The 14,799-nt window shown below is 51.3% G+C and overlaps 6 protein-coding genes and 1 non-coding gene across 7 annotated transcripts; 5 read left to right on the top strand and 2 right to left on the bottom strand.

Moving 5' to 3' along the window:
* Positions 1-283: 283 nt before the first annotated feature.
* Positions 284-776, top strand: BO97DRAFT_428970 (uncharacterized protein; the record flags this gene model as incomplete). The annotated part of the gene is made up of 2 exons (XM_025697338.1): positions 284-511; positions 576-776. 2 exons carry the CDS (start codon positions 284-286, stop codon positions 774-776), a joined length of 429 nt encoding a protein of 142 aa, XP_025546971.1.
* A 940-nt stretch (positions 777-1,716) lies between these two features.
* Positions 1,717-2,656, top strand: BO97DRAFT_428971 (uncharacterized protein; the record flags this gene model as incomplete). The annotated part of the gene is made up of 2 exons (XM_025697339.1): positions 1,717-2,116; positions 2,175-2,656. 2 exons carry the CDS (start codon positions 1,717-1,719, stop codon positions 2,654-2,656), a joined length of 882 nt encoding a protein of 293 aa, XP_025546972.1.
* A 52-nt stretch (positions 2,657-2,708) lies between these two features.
* Positions 2,709-3,978, bottom strand: BO97DRAFT_481018 (NmrA/HSCARG family protein). The gene is made up of 3 exons (XM_025700794.1): positions 3,667-3,978; positions 3,196-3,607; positions 2,709-3,135 (listed from the first exon to the last, which is right to left on the bottom strand). The coding sequence occupies exons 1-3, from the start codon at positions 3,838-3,840 to the stop codon at positions 2,804-2,806; spliced, it is 918 nt and encodes a 305-aa protein (XP_025546973.1). The 5' UTR covers positions 3,841-3,978; the 3' UTR covers positions 2,709-2,803.
* Positions 3,979-4,264: 286 nt separating this feature from the next.
* On the top strand, positions 4,265-5,390 carry BO97DRAFT_399295 (NAD(P)-binding protein). The gene is made up of 3 exons (XM_025694234.1): positions 4,265-4,801; positions 4,905-5,113; positions 5,175-5,390. Exons 1-3 carry the CDS (start codon positions 4,351-4,353, stop codon positions 5,262-5,264), a joined length of 750 nt encoding a protein of 249 aa, XP_025546974.1. The 5' UTR covers positions 4,265-4,350; the 3' UTR covers positions 5,265-5,390.
* Positions 5,391-5,426: 36 nt separating this feature from the next.
* BO97DRAFT_399298 (nucleobase cation symporter-1 family protein) lies at positions 5,427-7,399 on the bottom strand (the record flags this gene model as incomplete). The annotated part of the gene is made up of 6 exons (XM_025694235.1): positions 6,953-7,399; positions 6,800-6,904; positions 6,370-6,745; positions 6,182-6,324; positions 6,057-6,127; positions 5,427-5,965 (listed from the first exon to the last, which is right to left on the bottom strand). Exons 1-6 carry the CDS (start codon positions 7,393-7,395, stop codon positions 5,427-5,429), a joined length of 1,677 nt encoding a protein of 558 aa, XP_025546975.1. The 5' UTR covers positions 7,396-7,399.
* A 372-nt stretch (positions 7,400-7,771) lies between these two features.
* Positions 7,772-9,092, top strand: BO97DRAFT_446582 (isopenicillin N synthase family dioxygenase). Its single transcript, XM_025698667.1, has 3 exons — positions 7,772-8,205; positions 8,266-8,912; positions 8,971-9,092. The coding sequence occupies exons 1-3, from the start codon at positions 7,827-7,829 to the stop codon at positions 9,019-9,021; spliced, it is 1,077 nt and encodes a 358-aa protein (XP_025546976.1). The 5' UTR covers positions 7,772-7,826; the 3' UTR covers positions 9,022-9,092.
* Positions 9,093-13,811: 4,719 nt separating this feature from the next.
* BO97DRAFT_t256 lies at positions 13,812-13,929 on the top strand. The gene has a single exon. It is a non-coding gene; the product is annotated as a tRNA-Leu (tRNA).
* Positions 13,930-14,799: the final 870 nt, after the last annotated feature.

Here is a 14,799-nt window from a genome sequence, read left to right on the forward strand (position 1 = left end):
GACATTAGCTCATGGTTCGGAAAGGCCCAGAGAAAATGGCCTGAAATCTCTTTGTTATGTTCGCATTGCCCAGCCTTACAATGAAAATCGACTTTTCGTGGCCTTTCACTCGAGGCAGAGCTCCGTATATATAAAGGATGAAAATCATGTCCGGATCATATTCAAATCCCACCGACACCAACACGCGACCTGACCTACCCCAATACCAACAGCCTGCCCTTTCGTCAATCGAGCTACAAAACGTGACTACCTGGAAGTACAGGCTAGTTGCCGCATCTGGAAAATGCTGGACGAACTGGACAAATCACTGCTAGAGCAGCTCCAGGAGAAGACAGAGGCGCAACACGCTGACGAGCAACAAGTGCTGGAAAGTTTGCGGCGCTTCCAAGAGCGAGCCCCACAGGTGGCTGACCAGATTAAAGTGGCGGACCTGCTGGCCAAATGCCGGAAGAATCTAGAAGCATCTGGGCTTCTCTTGGAAGACATGGAGAAGGCGGACGACGAGCAGGATGTCTGGCGCATCTATGACAGGCATAACATCTGCAGATGCAGTTTCGTCGAATTGACCAACCAAGTCAATATCGTGGGATCAATTTGCGATGGAATTCTACAGTAATAACGTCTCGGATGAAGAAGAGAGCTTGTATCACGAGGTTCGAGAGTATTTGGCATTCCTCTTAAAAGATATCGAGCAACCGGTCCCTGCAACCGATGCTACCGCACAATCTGAAGGTGAGCCTGAGCCAACAGATGAGCAGGGGGGTGACCAACACTGATATACTCGGTGATTCGACGATGACTTGAGGGCGTTTATCGGCTATGAGCCACGTACTCCCACATCAGCTCGTCAATGACACGTGTGTGGCATATTTTATCATGAACAAATAATAGAAAAGGTATAAAGCCACAAATTATTGGAGATTCAGTAAATAACAATTTCAAGCAAGAGGAAAACCAGATATTATGTGGCCCAGTGGATCGAGCATTAGCCGGCGTATGCAGCAACCGTGCGTCTACCATTGAGCTCTATACGCGATCTACAGGCCGGCAGAAGAGACCAGCATGACTAGGGGCTACTCTCGATCTGACCAAGCTAATTTTAGATCAGGGGATTTGTGCTGTGGCCCTTTCCCAACACTCTTCGCCTGCGTCATATACAATCTCATTCACAGTGTAATTACGTGATTGAGCCTGCCCAATTGTAGTAAACTATGGGGATGCTTCGTTGAAGCAACTATTCACCAGGAACGCACAAAGCTCATAGAGAAATGAAGTTATATAGAGAAAATCAGATGCATATGTGAGAAACCACCGAGTTGAGCCATATGCAGCCACCTGTAGTACATTCTGCAGTAATGAATCCCTGCTGTATCTGGTACAGAAACATTGAGTCGCGGATACAACTCTGCCATCAGCGTGGCGGAGAGTCCCGACCGAGTTGATCAGGTTCATTGATTTCCAAGTGAGCTCTAAAAAGCTCCATTGAAGAAATCAGGGAATCCTTTGTACTGCTTGCTCTTCAGATTCAGAAGGCCGAAATTTTCATTCATAGCATGATCATTCTGCGCTGACAGCCCTTATATAGAACGGGGTCTGCATCTCGTAAACCCATCGACATCCCTTCAACTACCACCCCCCTCCCTCCTCCTTTCCGTTCGATACTCTTACATATTCACCCGCACTGGATCACACTGTGTCCTTTATCGAAAGTTTGAGATGTCGAACGCAGATTCCGCGCAAGAATATCATCAACGGGCGAGGCTCTTCCGGACGATGAGTGCAGTATTACAATTCACCGCAGCCGAGGTATCGCATGCAAGGAGAGTGCGCGACTACATGCAAGCTAACCCAGGGGGAACACGGCCGAGACCGAGACTCCCTGGGGCAACGGATGGCTTGCAAGAAGCCGTCACGGTCTTGCAGGCAGCTAGAGCTTCGATGCAGCAAGCGGCCAATCGGCTGGATGACTCGGCGGCCGAGATAGGCTTTATACTGCGAGAGCAGGTTCCGGCTTATGCGGATTGGTCTTTTGCGAGTCTGGGGCCGGTGGGTGGAGGCGTTCAATGGGGGAGTGCTCTTGAGCAGGCTCGGGGTGGTGGTGCGGTTCACCAGACTGGTCGAACGGGGTCTTGGTGGGCAACTATTCGGTGGGTGCGTGAATACTGATGGTGCAGGAGAAGAGGTTGATGACGCCTCTGAGCAAGTGGGTGGTTCTCAGAACTCGGATGATGCGTATGAGAAAATGGATGTCTCGGATGATGTCTCAAGTGACCGGACGGATACATCAGTTGGTTCTGACATCTCCGCTGGTGTCAAAGGTGGACGGGTTGAAGATGCGCACGGCGCAGATGCTGTCAAACATGAACAGCCTCATGCCCCACCCAGGTCAAGCGATGTCAAGCATGAACAAGTTGGCTCAGTCGATACTTCCCGTGAAATGGATCCATCGGATCCATCTGATACTTCGGATGGGGATTCCGGCACTTTGGATGAATCAGACGATATGTCCGATGATAAGACCAACAACACGGATGATGTTGATGCGGGTGATCAGGATTACCAGACAGACGGTAGTGGCGAAACGGATGATCAACTGTATGATGCTGATTACAGGCATGATGGGACAAGCAGCGACTCATCCACATCTGACTTTTAAGCAGTCGCGTCTCTAACGACATAATAAAAACTTGATTGATTCAATTTGTTGTCTGGGTATATCTCACTGGGGGGGGGATATATACCACCTTTTCTAGGAAAATAAATAACAATTCACATACTATAACTTAACAATCCATGATAGTCATCAGAACTTCCCCTTGTTGCGCGCCACAAACTCCTTCCATGTGGTGGGCTTGTCATCCTCATCGAGGAGCTTGCGCGATGGGGCGAGAGACTCGCCGGCATAATACCCCGGGATTTCAAGCAGCAGGATATTTTCCAGTATCTCCTGTGCGATATTTTCTGGCAGGAACGACTTGAACACATCTGCAGGGACTTGAGCGGTCTGAGCCTTGTAGCCCGTGACTTCTTGGAACTCCTCTACAATCTGGCGGGGTGAGTAGTACTCCTCTGCCGCCAGTATGCGTTGACCAGCAGTCGCTGGGAAGTGCTTGATGGCTGCTTTCACAAATTTACCTGCAATCAAGATCATGAGTACCACACTTCATTCAACGGAATAACGATGAGGACGCATACCAGTATCCTCAGCAGGATCGAACAACGGCACCTGCGCCTTGTCCATATCAACCGGCCAGGCCAAGGTGTACACATCACCCTGCTTGTTCAACATCTCGAAGAAGTTGGTCGTATACAGACCCGCCAGGACGAATGTCGCTGGAACGCCGCTGTCTCGGATATACTGCTCGATCTCAGCCTTGCTGTCGAAGTGGCTAAGATTAGGAAGGCGGCCGTTGCTGATCTTCGTGACATCCAGCAGGGATGAGAAGATGAGGTGCTTGACATTGGCGATCTTGCACGCATCGGTCACGGCCTTGCCTTGGGCCACCTCGATCTCGCGGCTCATACTCTCCCAGAAGTTGGTCACCAGGAATACCGTGTCGGCTCCGGTGACGGCGGCTAGAGCGCTCTCGGTGGAGGACATATCGGCCTGTCAGAGTGTGTTAATGACTTACGAGGATTCAGTGCGTAGGGTGAGCACAGCCTTACCGAAACGAGTTCAACTCCTTTGGCGGCTAATGCCTGCGCAGCTGGCTTGGTGGTGTCGCGAGTGACTCCACGGATCTTCCACTGTTTCGACAGGACTGGGTCGGCAAGTATAGACTTGATGACGGAGCCACCTTGATTGCCAGTGGCTCCAAAGACGGTCAGGATTTGAGACATGTTGGTGAGTCTTTGTGTAGAGAAAAATTGAAGGTATGATGGTTTTGTGTTGATCCTGTAGCACAGAGAAGGTGTTGTGTAAGCTTATTGCTATCTTCTACAGTCAATCCTACTGGGCTATTTATACCAAGATCGTATTTTCTGGGGAAGATGGTCCCTGTGAATGGAAAATGGGCACAGCCCACTGCGGGGTTGTTCATGAGTCAGCTCGCGTCTTCAGAAAGCCGAGATCAGGTAATCCCTCTCGTATTGCTGCAAGCCTGCATTTTGTGGCTGCTTTAAAAGCCCTTAGTAATCACGCTTGTCGCGGAGTTGAAATCAAGCCCGAGATGGTTAGTCAGAAATCCAGCACATTCCGCGAGCCCCCCAGATGATTACGTCAAGAATATGATTAGATAGTTAGCGGAAAGAACTTTCTCCAGAACACAGCATCATTACGCTGCACTCGAAGCAAAGGGTCAATTACTCCTCCAACAATTCGCGCAGACTCAACTCTGAGAGCCAATAACGATGGCATCCAAGCTGTCCAAATCAATCGCCATTATCGCAGGCGCAGGCCCCGGAACCGGAGCCTCAATCGCTCGCCGCTTCGCCAAGGCTTATCCAGTGGTGCTGCTCGCGCGCAGTCCATCAAGTCTCGATCCCCTCGTCCAAGGCATCAATCAAGCTGGAGGATCCGCCATAGGCATTCCAGCCGACGTGACCAACGTCGGGGTAATGGACTCCACCATGAAGCAAATCGAGAGCCAATTCGGCGCCAATTTGACCGTGGCAGCGGCCGTCTTCAACGTCGCCGGCAAATTCTCCCGCTCTCCTTTTCTAGACTCGGGCTCCGAGTTTCTGAGTGACCTGGAATCGACCGCCAGAGGGGCTACGAACTTCTCGAAAGCAGTGTTGCCCTTTTTGCTTCGCGCGACGGAGAGCTCGGAATCGAGCTACCCGCCCACCCTCGTTTTTACTGGTATGTGATGTACTGTACCGGTCGCCAAGGGTCCAAGGACGGATTCTACGTCCCATCAGATGACATTCAACGCTGTGGGGGGCTCAGGTGCTAATTCTCGCAGGTGCAACGGCCTCATTGAAGGGCGGTTCCGGCCTAGGTTCGTTTGCTATGAGCAAGTTCGCCATCCGGGCGCTGGCGCAATCGCTGGCGCGTGAGTTCGGTCCCAAGGGCGTTCACGTTGCTCATGCCATTATTGATGGCATAATCGCGACGGAGCAAACGAAGGGTTACAACGAGGACAAGCCGGATGCGAAGATTGATCCTGACTGGGTGGGTGCTCTTATGTTGTTTCAGCGATACCGGGGTTTCTTTTACTAATAATGCCATGCAGATTGCGGAGGCTTACTGGTTCCTACATACCCAGCCTAGGTCGTCCTTCACCCATGAGATTGACATTCGGCCTTACTGTGAGACCTGGTAGTTGGCCAGGTGGTAATTGGTGGTTGGTGTTACTCAATGAGTTTGATGAAGATTTATTGTGCTAAGTCGTTGTAAGATAATGATATCTGTTGTTATAAGGAATATCAATTCAGCAACCTTGAACTGCCTAACCTCCCCACTACCACCTCAACCCAGACCAATCCTAAACCTTTTCCCCATTCTTCCCACCAACTCCACCAACTCTCACATCCACAACCTCCAACCCACCCCCATCCTCCCTCCCAGCAGCACCACCAACCTCATCAAACTCATCCCAATAATCCACCGGCTCCATCCAGCCAACACCGGCATCAAATCCAGGCGGCCTCCACAAATAACACAGTGCCGCAAACACCACGAACGCAATCAACAAACCAACGGGGTAGGCAACGAAGTAAAACCGCTCGATGCCCAGCGGCGCGCGAACACCCATCTGCGAGAGGAAGCCGTAGAAATTCGGTGCCACGGCGATGATGTACGCGCCGAAGCCGCGCAGGTTGAAACCGTATAGAAAGTGGTATAAGCCCGCTGGGTCGGCGGTGTACAGGGCTGGGATGTGGAGGTGGCCGCGGCGGATTAGGTAGTAGTCGCAGATGAGGATGCCGGCGATGGCGGAGAGGAAGATTTGGTAGGATGACAGGAAGGTTATGAAGATTGAGGCCGTGGCGAGAAGGTACCATGGGCAGATTGCGAAGGAGAGGACTGACTTAGGGTTAGTAGGTTTGATCTGGGGGGATTGAGGGAGTTTGGATTGTGTTGGAGGAGGAGGTTGAGACTTGGGAGGAAGGCTTACTGGCGCAGATGAAGAAACCCCGTTTCACGGTAATGTAGCGGGGCCACAGGGCGGCGATGTCGTTGCCGGCTCTGAGGATACATTAGCTGAGGATCGGAGTAAAAAAAGGCATGAGGGAAGCATACGGGATCGAGTTCTCGAAAATAGCGGAGAATACGGTCGAGTAGATGAATGCTAGTGAAATAAAAGCGCAGGCTGTGCGATTGCCGTGGGTGTAGCGATCGCCGTCCATCAGCTTATCAAGGAAGGTAATCGGATTCCAGATAAGCTACGCAAGTCAGTATACAGCCAATCAACCCATCAAGATACTGACCTCTCCAAACATACTCTCACTAGAGCCTGCGATCACATTGCCCAGCACTGCAACCAGCAGCCCAGACAGCGGAAAGCTAATGAGCTGGCCCCAAATCACATCGCTGGGCTTGCGCGCATATCGCTGCAAGTCTGCTGCATTAGAGATAAAGGTCCCGCAGCTGGCCAGGCCCAACCATAGGAACTTGCAGATCAGCCAGCTCTTCTCCTGTCCGTGAACGGTCGAAGATGCACGGAGAGCTGCGGGTGAGCCGCCTGCCAGGGAGACGACCCATGCCAGCATGGCCAATGCTCCACCGTAGTAGACGACTACTTTAATGTAGACCAGCATCTTCATCTTGGGCACTGGTACGACCAGAAATGCGCAGTTGATAAGCCTGGCTGGGATTAGTGAATGATTCCGTCGTCGCTGCACAAAGCATCCAACTTACCAATATACGGTGAAGCAGATCATTTGCGCCGAAGTAAGCGCTGACTTGGGACCCATATGGTCTGGGATGTGGGCGATCGAGGGGAAGATGGCATGGAGAAACACACTGCGCGAATCAGCCAATGTCACATATGACGATGCTCGCCAAACTCACTATAGACATTGCGCTCCCTGGGTCATGTTGACCCCGTTCCACACAATGGACATGACTGCGCGATTGAAGGTCGGCCACAATGCTCCCCACACGCCAAAGCTAGAGCGGCAGAGCACCGGATACGGAATGCGATACATAGCGCCTGCGCGTCCATTGAGCGCCATGAGACATCCCGCCATAAATTGCCCGCCGAAAGTACAGGCAATACTCTCCCACATCGTCAACCCCATGGTCATGCCGGTGGAGGCCGCGTAGAGATTGCTGACATTAGCCACCGCCGAGAACCAGAACATCACATAGGTGAATTGAGTCCATGTCCGATCTTTGGCGCGGGTTGGGCGGATGGAGTCATTGTCAAGGGTCTCAACTGGTCGCTCGTTCCCATCCTGATCGACACTCTTCACCAGTAACCTCCGATGTAAGGTCGAGAGTAGCGGCGACATATTTTGGACGCGTGTGATCGCACCGGTGAGATTTGATGGAGGATTATATAGCCACCTTGCCAAGCTGTAACGCAGGGATGACAATACGACGGTAGATAAGAGGCCAGGATGAACCCCTGTTCAGTGTAACGCTGATAAGTGGCGGCCACCTGACTGCTCGGATTGGTGAATCCGTCTTATCAGGTAGGGCAGACGCAATCAGTTTATCGGTCGCCAAGGAGAATTGGCATTCTCGGTGACCAGTAAGTCACAGATAAATGCCCTGGCAGCCTTGCGGAGAGGTGCTTGGCGTGGCGGGGTTCCCCGCGTCAGTCTGAAACGGATAAATACATACCACCTGCACATGCATACGACCTTCAGCGTGGCAAATTGCATCCAACTTTTACCTTGAAACCGAGGCAGATCTGAACTCAATTCACTCTAGTGTCAGCATGGCGACAGAGACTCAATACACCCATGTCGAACTGCTGACGTTGACTGGGCCAGAGTACCGTCGCGTGTCAACGGCGCCTCCACGTTTGCCCACCGAAGATGAGATCCCCATCATCGATCTCAACCCTATCGACGGCGATTTTCAGGAACGAAAGGATCTCGCATCCAAGATTCGCGCCGCTGCGGAAAACACTGGCTTCTTCTACGTCAAGAACCATGGCATCCCGGAGGACTTGATCCAGGAAGCTCTCTCCCAAGCAAAAGCCTTCTTCCACCAGCCGGAAGAAGGCAAACAGAAAGTCGCGTCCGCAAAAATGAAGCAAATGGATGGGTTCCATGGAGTTGGAAGTACGCAGATCAACAAGACAGAGTCGAAGGGTAGATAGACTATTCAAAATTCGTCACCCGCCATCGAACCATAAGACTAACCAACTATAGACCAGAAGGAGACATTTTCCCTGCGCTATAACCCGCTGCGCGATCCCCAAGCCAACCCGACAACACTACCCGCCGATGACCCCGACAACGCTCTATGGGAAGGCACCGCCCATCTCCCCGGCTTCCGCGAGACCACCATCGCTTTCTATCAAGCGCGTCTGAATCTCGCCCGCAAGATGATCCGGATCTTCGCTCTCGCTCTCAACCTCCCGGAGGACTACTTCGACGACCTGGTCACGCACCCAGGGGCAGACGGCCTGTATGTGCACTATCCCGGGACCCCGGATGCTGCGAACCGCAGCGACGCAGAGCTGGATGTGGGTATCGGCTCGCACACCGACATTCAATGCGTCACCCTGCTGTGGCAGGACATGTCCGGTGGCCTGCAGGTTCTTTCCACGAACGATGAGTGGTTGGATGCGCGCCCGATCCCAGGCACCCTAGTGGTCAACATCGGCGATTTCTTGCAACGGCTTTCCAACAACCGCTTCCGGTCCACCGTGCATCGCGTCTATAACCGGCAGAGCACGTCGCGATACTCGATGCCGTTCTTCTTGGGATTCAATCCGGAATCTGTGTGTCAGGTCGTGCCGTCTTGCGTCGATGATGAGCATCCGCCTCTATATAAACCTATCTCATGTGGCCAGGTGGGTTTTCTGTGTTGTCTTACTAGAGCTAGAGTACTCGGCTAACTGGTGAGGATAGTGGCATCGCGATCGACTGGCCCTGGCGCAGGGCTTGCTGGTTCGTCCTTAATCGTACTACTGATCTGGATGTGGCGTCTTATAATAATAATCTATGAGGAAGCTGAGATTGGAAAAGTGGGGCTGGCAAAGAAGTAGCAACTGACCGTACTAAATGATGGTGTTCAGACTGCCAGTGACACTCCACGGGCAGAATCAGAGATCTGTGAAGCTGTCTGTTGCATTCATGTACTATGCGCAAATACCATTCGAATTACAAACTCATGCGAACACTGGTTCACGTAAACTGCATCTGGAATCTTTACTGTACTGGTGCCCTCACACCATATTTGGATGAAAGCAGCCTTGAAAAAGGGGGAAGCTCTACCCACCAAACTTCGGGTGGAACTATCGACCCTCGGTTCCACCATCGGCGATATCCGAGCGATCCCAGATCAGTGCCATCAGCACACTATCCATGTGGCACGCTCAGGGACATGCCAAGTGCTAGGACACCGATTGGTTGATAACCTGGAGTTAGCCAGTTAAAACCAATCCGGGGACGTTTTTCGTCGGCCCAAATAACCCAGAGAGACGGCAATGCGAGGTGTCAAGCCACACCAGTCTAACACGAACTATTGTTCTGATATGTGGGGCGCATCTTGAGAGAACAGTGTTGAATCATGACCTGGACAAGCAGACAGACCTGTATACTATTGAACGGTTTCATGAGCCTCTCCAGCTCTTTGTGACATTCTTAGCTCTTGATACCAACGTCCACGTTCTACCAATTTCATGAATTCGATCTCCCGCATTCGAGCGAAAAGACTAGGTGGTGGATGCTGCTTGCCCCACTTGACCCACTAGAGAGTCAGGGACCGCTTAAATGGTGAGGATTGTAGATCGATTCGGGAATCTTTGGCGACAACTTAGGTCAGCTATGTCTCGAGCCACCATGGAGCTGCTGTGAGCTCCCCACGAGAAAATCAGGTATATATTGGATTAGCCTCCACCCAAGATTATGGATTTGCCCGCGATTTGAAGACTGCAAAGCCACCTTGAGCCCTCACGGCTCGTTCATTCTTTTAGGCGCCCCATCACCACAGCTTCATGGTTCGGACCTAGTCACTCTTTACAAAAACTTCAAGGCCAAGCAACATGGGGTCACACAAGCTTCTCATTGCCACATGTCTCGTTCTAGGGCATGGCGCAGCTTTGACAATTAATTCCATAGCTACCACTACCGCTATTACATCGTCCTCTGCTGCACTCATCCCTACCACGTCACCTGTCACATCTGTTCTCGCTGTTGCCTCCTCTACAGCCAATGTTTCTGCTGCCAGTGCATCTCCAACCTGTCCCAATGTGCTCTCGAACCCGTCCTTCGACCAAAGTGTGGAGGGCTGGACATATGCGGCGTCATTCCAGCTGCTTGCAGGTGGTGTGGCTGTCGAGACCGATGGCGACGGAGTGGATAGCGGAGGATACGCTCAGGTTTCGGGCTATTGGACGTCGGCCTTCCAGATCCAGCAAACCCTGTCAAACTTAGCAGTCGGTGTTCCATATACGGTTTCTGCTTACTGGCGTATGATTGTGCCTCCCGGCTCGGATTATATCTGTTCATTCTATCTGTACGGCGATCTGTACAGTCGCGTCAGCTTCGCGAGCATTGACCGAGCCTCTGTAAGAACCAGCGGCTCGATTCCATGGCGTCGCCTTCAGGGGACCTGGCAGCCCTCTGCAACGACAGCAACACTGACTCTGCTGCTGCAATGCTATCAATCACCGTCCAATCTTGAGAACCTTATTGTGCAGTTTGATGATGTGCAGATGATAGCAGAGAGCTGTCCTGCCGCCACTTCATCGTCTGTTGTCGTCTCGTCGACCCCTATTCACAGCTCCAGCTCAGCAGTAGCACATTCTTCGCCGACTAGCAGTCTAAATGTTGTGGCATCCAGCTCTCGTCCTCTCATTCCTTCTTCAAGCTCTGTCTTTCGTTCATCCTCGTCTTTCAGCCAGATCGCTGTTTCCGTTCCTACACCATCAGGCTCAAGAGTTCCGCCCGCAGCAAGCGGGTCTATCATCGTCGCGTCGCCCAACAGCAACCGTCCAACCAGTCGCCCTGCCCGTCCTGTATCTAGTGTTCATCCTGGTAGCTCTCAAACACCGAGCTCGACCATAAACCCTGGAGCATTGGAAACTGACACTGCATTCCCCGAGAGAAATCAGTACACTACATCCACCATTCTGACCACGCGTACGGCCACCGTGACCGCTTGCCCATCGGCCGTCACCGATTGCCCTGCGTCCAAGAAAACCACTTATCTGACCACTGAAACCATCGTGGTATCCACCACAGTCTGCCCCATCACCGAAGCAGGGGGCGTCAGGCCTACTGCCACTGTGACCGGGTTGTCTGGAGCTACAGAAACCAACAAAGCTCACCTTACCGAGGCGCAGATGACCACTTCGACTGTTTGGAGCACCCGCACGTCCACTATCACAGCCTGCCCCTCGACTGTTTTGAACTGCCCTGCTTCCCAGAAGACTACGCATGTCACCACAGAAACTGTTTTGGTGTCGACCACTGTCTGCCCTATCACTGCAGCGGAACGCGCCCCAACTGCGACTGGTAGTGCGAGCCGTGCGGGTGAAACTGGTACAGTCGCGTTAGGTTCTTCTGGCTCTGCTGGCTCTGCTGGCTCCGCTGACTCTGCTGACTCTGCTGCATCTTCGTCTTCTGGCTTTTCGTATTTCGAATCTTCGTCTTCTGGATCTTCGTCTTCTGGATCTTCGTCTGCTAAGTCGCCTGCTCCTCTTGATTCCACCTCCACTAAGTCCGCATCCGACGTAAGACCCCTCGGCAAATCAACTGAAACGACAATTCTTGTCACACAAACCATCTACACAACCATCACTTCCACCGTCACACATAAGTCAGAGACCACCTTAACAACAGAGACCTCACCCATAGCCACCACTATCTACCCCGTGACCTCCACAATCACCCTCCACCCAGACCTATCTCAACCCACGGCTCCAGCCGCAGCGCAAAACCCCGCTTCACCATCATACACCACCTACACCCTTGTTGCCGTCACGACTGCATCAGTCTCTCCGGTCCAAGATGCAGCGGGTAGTGCCTCCACGGGGTTACCCCAGGGCAGCGATGCAACAGAAAACAGCCGTGTATCTGGACCCTCTGGTCAAGCTTCTGGTAGCTGGACACTCAGCGGGGTCCCTAGTAGTACGGTTGGCATGGCTGGTGAGACTTCTTCCAGCTCTGCTGGAGTTTCTTCGGCTGTTTACACTGGATCAGGTTCAGTCACTGCAGGCGCTGCTTCGGCGTTGTTTACTGGTGGGGCTAACATTAACTCCTTCTCTTTTACTGGGCTGGTTTGTGGTGCTGTGCTCGGGATAGTTATTGTTTGGATGTGAATACTATAACGATACAACGCATCCATATACGCAAATACATATCCTCAGTCTCAAGGAAATTACATTATCAGGGAGTATCTAGTCAAATACAAGGAATTTTAATCATCACAAAGTGTATATATATCATTGAAAGTTCAATTCCATTCTTATCGAACAGAAACACAACAATAACCCCGGGTCATTGCGACCGCCTACTCAACACAAACGGTCATATGGACCGCCACCTCGCAAAACTAAACCCGAAACGCAATAACCGAGAAGAAGCGCAAAGCATCAGCGCAAAGTATCCCAGCAAGTAGTCGTAACGCATTCAAATAGTCGTGAGGCACCACTCATCGAGGAGGAGGAGGTGTCAGGCCATCCTGACAGCCTGCTGGTGAGGTCTGTTGAAGGACTGCTGCGAGCGCATGGCCTCGAGACAGTAATCGCAGTACTGCGGCCTGTTGAAGTCCACGTACCGCTGGACCCAGATCGGCAGGTCGAACGGGTTGCGCGAGGTCGGCATGCAGTATGCTTGGCCCTGTCGCGCGCGCGCCTGCCGGCATTTGTACCATCCCACGCGGTAGAGGTGCGTGCAGGCAGGGTAGGGGCGGCACACTTGGTAGCACATTTTGAGTTGTTGGATGGCTCTGGAGTGCTGCCTTGTCGGGTGTTTGTGCTGGTGGTCAGGCTGTGGCTGTGGTAGCTTGGCTCTGATGGTTTGGAGCAGTGGTTATCTGGCTCTTGCTTTGGCAGTGGCAGTCGATAGTTCTGTAATGCTGCTGTAGTGGTTTTGGTGAGGTTGAGCTGGTATGAGTTCCACGTGTCACAGTCAGTATGTTGATGGGCTTACTATCTCTATGTTGGTCATATAGGGGTTATATATAATGGTACTTTGGGGTGGTTTGAGGAGATCAGGAGATAGCGAACAAGTGAGCAGCACAACGCGCAGCCTGGAAATAAAGGACTTGTGGGTTGTTTTGTCGGCAGGTTTCCATATTAGCAGGAGAACAGCGAGTGAAGCTCTTTTCGCTTATAGTGGTGCCGGTGACTTTCACGGTCTGCTCCCTTCAGTGGGCTGTAATTTAACGACGGTTATCTGGACACAATCCGCTAAGCAATATTCCGTAGATGAAATAATAATATTGAGTGACGGGAGTATGACTGTATCCGATTAGTGTAAATAATGAATTTTATTCCAACATGCACTGGCTTGATGGCTAAGCTAGATCTTCGCCGCTAAAGACAAGCAATGTCTCAATCTTCTGAGTTACCAGTTGTGCTTGTGGGTCCAATACGAAAACAGGAGTTCAAAGTGTATTTCGGTCGATAATGCAATCTCATATTCTTCATAACTCCTGACAGAGAGCAACATCGCAGTAAAGAACTGTCGCTTCTTGCATGTTTGCATCATATATATCTAATGAATGCTTATTACTCAATCAAGGCAAGATGGCCGAGCGGTCTAAGGCGCTAGGGTCAGGTAATCTGATCACACATATTGGCTCTCTGAGCAATATTCCTAGTCACGCAAGTGGCGTGGGTTCGAATCCCACTCTTGTCATTACTTTTTGCACCTGAACTCTCTCCTCTGCACCCGCTCTCTCAATTGTCGGTGACTACGAGTTTGTGGTCATTTTTAGTAGAACATGGGGGTTTGGTGATCTCCTCTTCTGGGCATATAGCGCCTGTGCTCTGTTCATAGTCAGGGTCTTTTGGCTGGCGACTGCAATGACCCTTCAGTTAGCTAAAGCCATGCAACCTAATCGACTAGTTCTGATAACTATTACTTGAATTCGAGTGTAGCAGAGTATGATCATTATCTCTGCCACTCTTTTCTTGCACCAAGTTGTTTATGCTCAACTACTAGGCGTATGTTAAGCTGTGGATCTAAACAGTTGATCGGCATCTAGGCTATTTGATCTTGACCCTTTTACTCGTTTGCTCTTTCCAGTCTGAAGACATGGCGGTCGCAAATAGAGACTACTACTATGGTGATGTTCCAGAGTTTCCCGTCTCCATTGAATAAATCTCAACAAGAGGATACTGATATTATGCGGTCGGTACATTTCGCCTGATTAATCCGCATGGGCGGCTTAGTGCAGAAAAATAATAATTGGATGGTAAATCAATTTCTTCCTTTTCAAGGTGTACTCTGGTGGATTAACACCTCATGATAATCCTCTTGTTGAGGGATGATTCGTTTTGTCCCCGCAAATATATATATAGCCATTATCCAAGGAACCGTACTGCAGAGGATTCAACCCCCAAACACCCCTTCATCGATCATCACATGAACCAGTTCCACAAGACTATACTGCCAGGATTATATCACATCCCAACCAATACCTTCGCAAAGCGCGAGAGAAAGGCAATAATCGCTAAACATGAGCTGCGGCCTGCCCGCCAGTAGCCATATTCGAAAGTCGCTCGG

Source organism: Aspergillus homomorphus, assembly GCF_003184865.1.
Source record: "Aspergillus homomorphus CBS 101889 unplaced genomic scaffold BO97scaffold_58, whole genome shotgun sequence".
NCBI classification, from domain to species: Eukaryota; Fungi; Ascomycota; class Eurotiomycetes; order Eurotiales; family Aspergillaceae; genus Aspergillus; species Aspergillus homomorphus.

Coding starts and splice junctions, on each gene's coding strand:
- BO97DRAFT_481018 (XM_025700794.1), bottom strand. CDS start 3,840: ATGTCTCAAATCCTGACCGTCTTTGGAGCCACTGGCAATCAAGGTGGC. Junction 3,608..3,666: donor AAGGAGTTGAACTCGTTTCG/GTAAGGCTGTGC, acceptor ACACTCTGACAG/GCCGATATGTCCTCCACCGA. Junction 3,136..3,195: donor CGATCCTGCTGAGGATACTG/GTATGCGTCCTC, acceptor TCTTGATTGCAG/GTAAATTTGTGAAAGCAGCC.
- BO97DRAFT_399295 (XM_025694234.1), top strand. CDS start 4,351: ATGGCATCCAAGCTGTCCAAATCAATCGCCATTATCGCAGGCGCAGGC. Junction 4,802..4,904: donor GCCCACCCTCGTTTTTACTG/GTATGTGATGTA, acceptor TAATTCTCGCAG/GTGCAACGGCCTCATTGAAG. Junction 5,114..5,174: donor CGAAGATTGATCCTGACTGG/GTGGGTGCTCTT, acceptor AATGCCATGCAG/ATTGCGGAGGCTTACTGGTT.
- BO97DRAFT_446582 (XM_025698667.1), top strand. CDS start 7,827: ATGGCGACAGAGACTCAATACACCCATGTCGAACTGCTGACGTTGACT. Junction 8,206..8,265: donor CAACAAGACAGAGTCGAAGG/GTAGATAGACTA, acceptor AACCAACTATAG/ACCAGAAGGAGACATTTTCC. Junction 8,913..8,970: donor AACCTATCTCATGTGGCCAG/GTGGGTTTTCTG, acceptor TGGTGAGGATAG/TGGCATCGCGATCGACTGGC.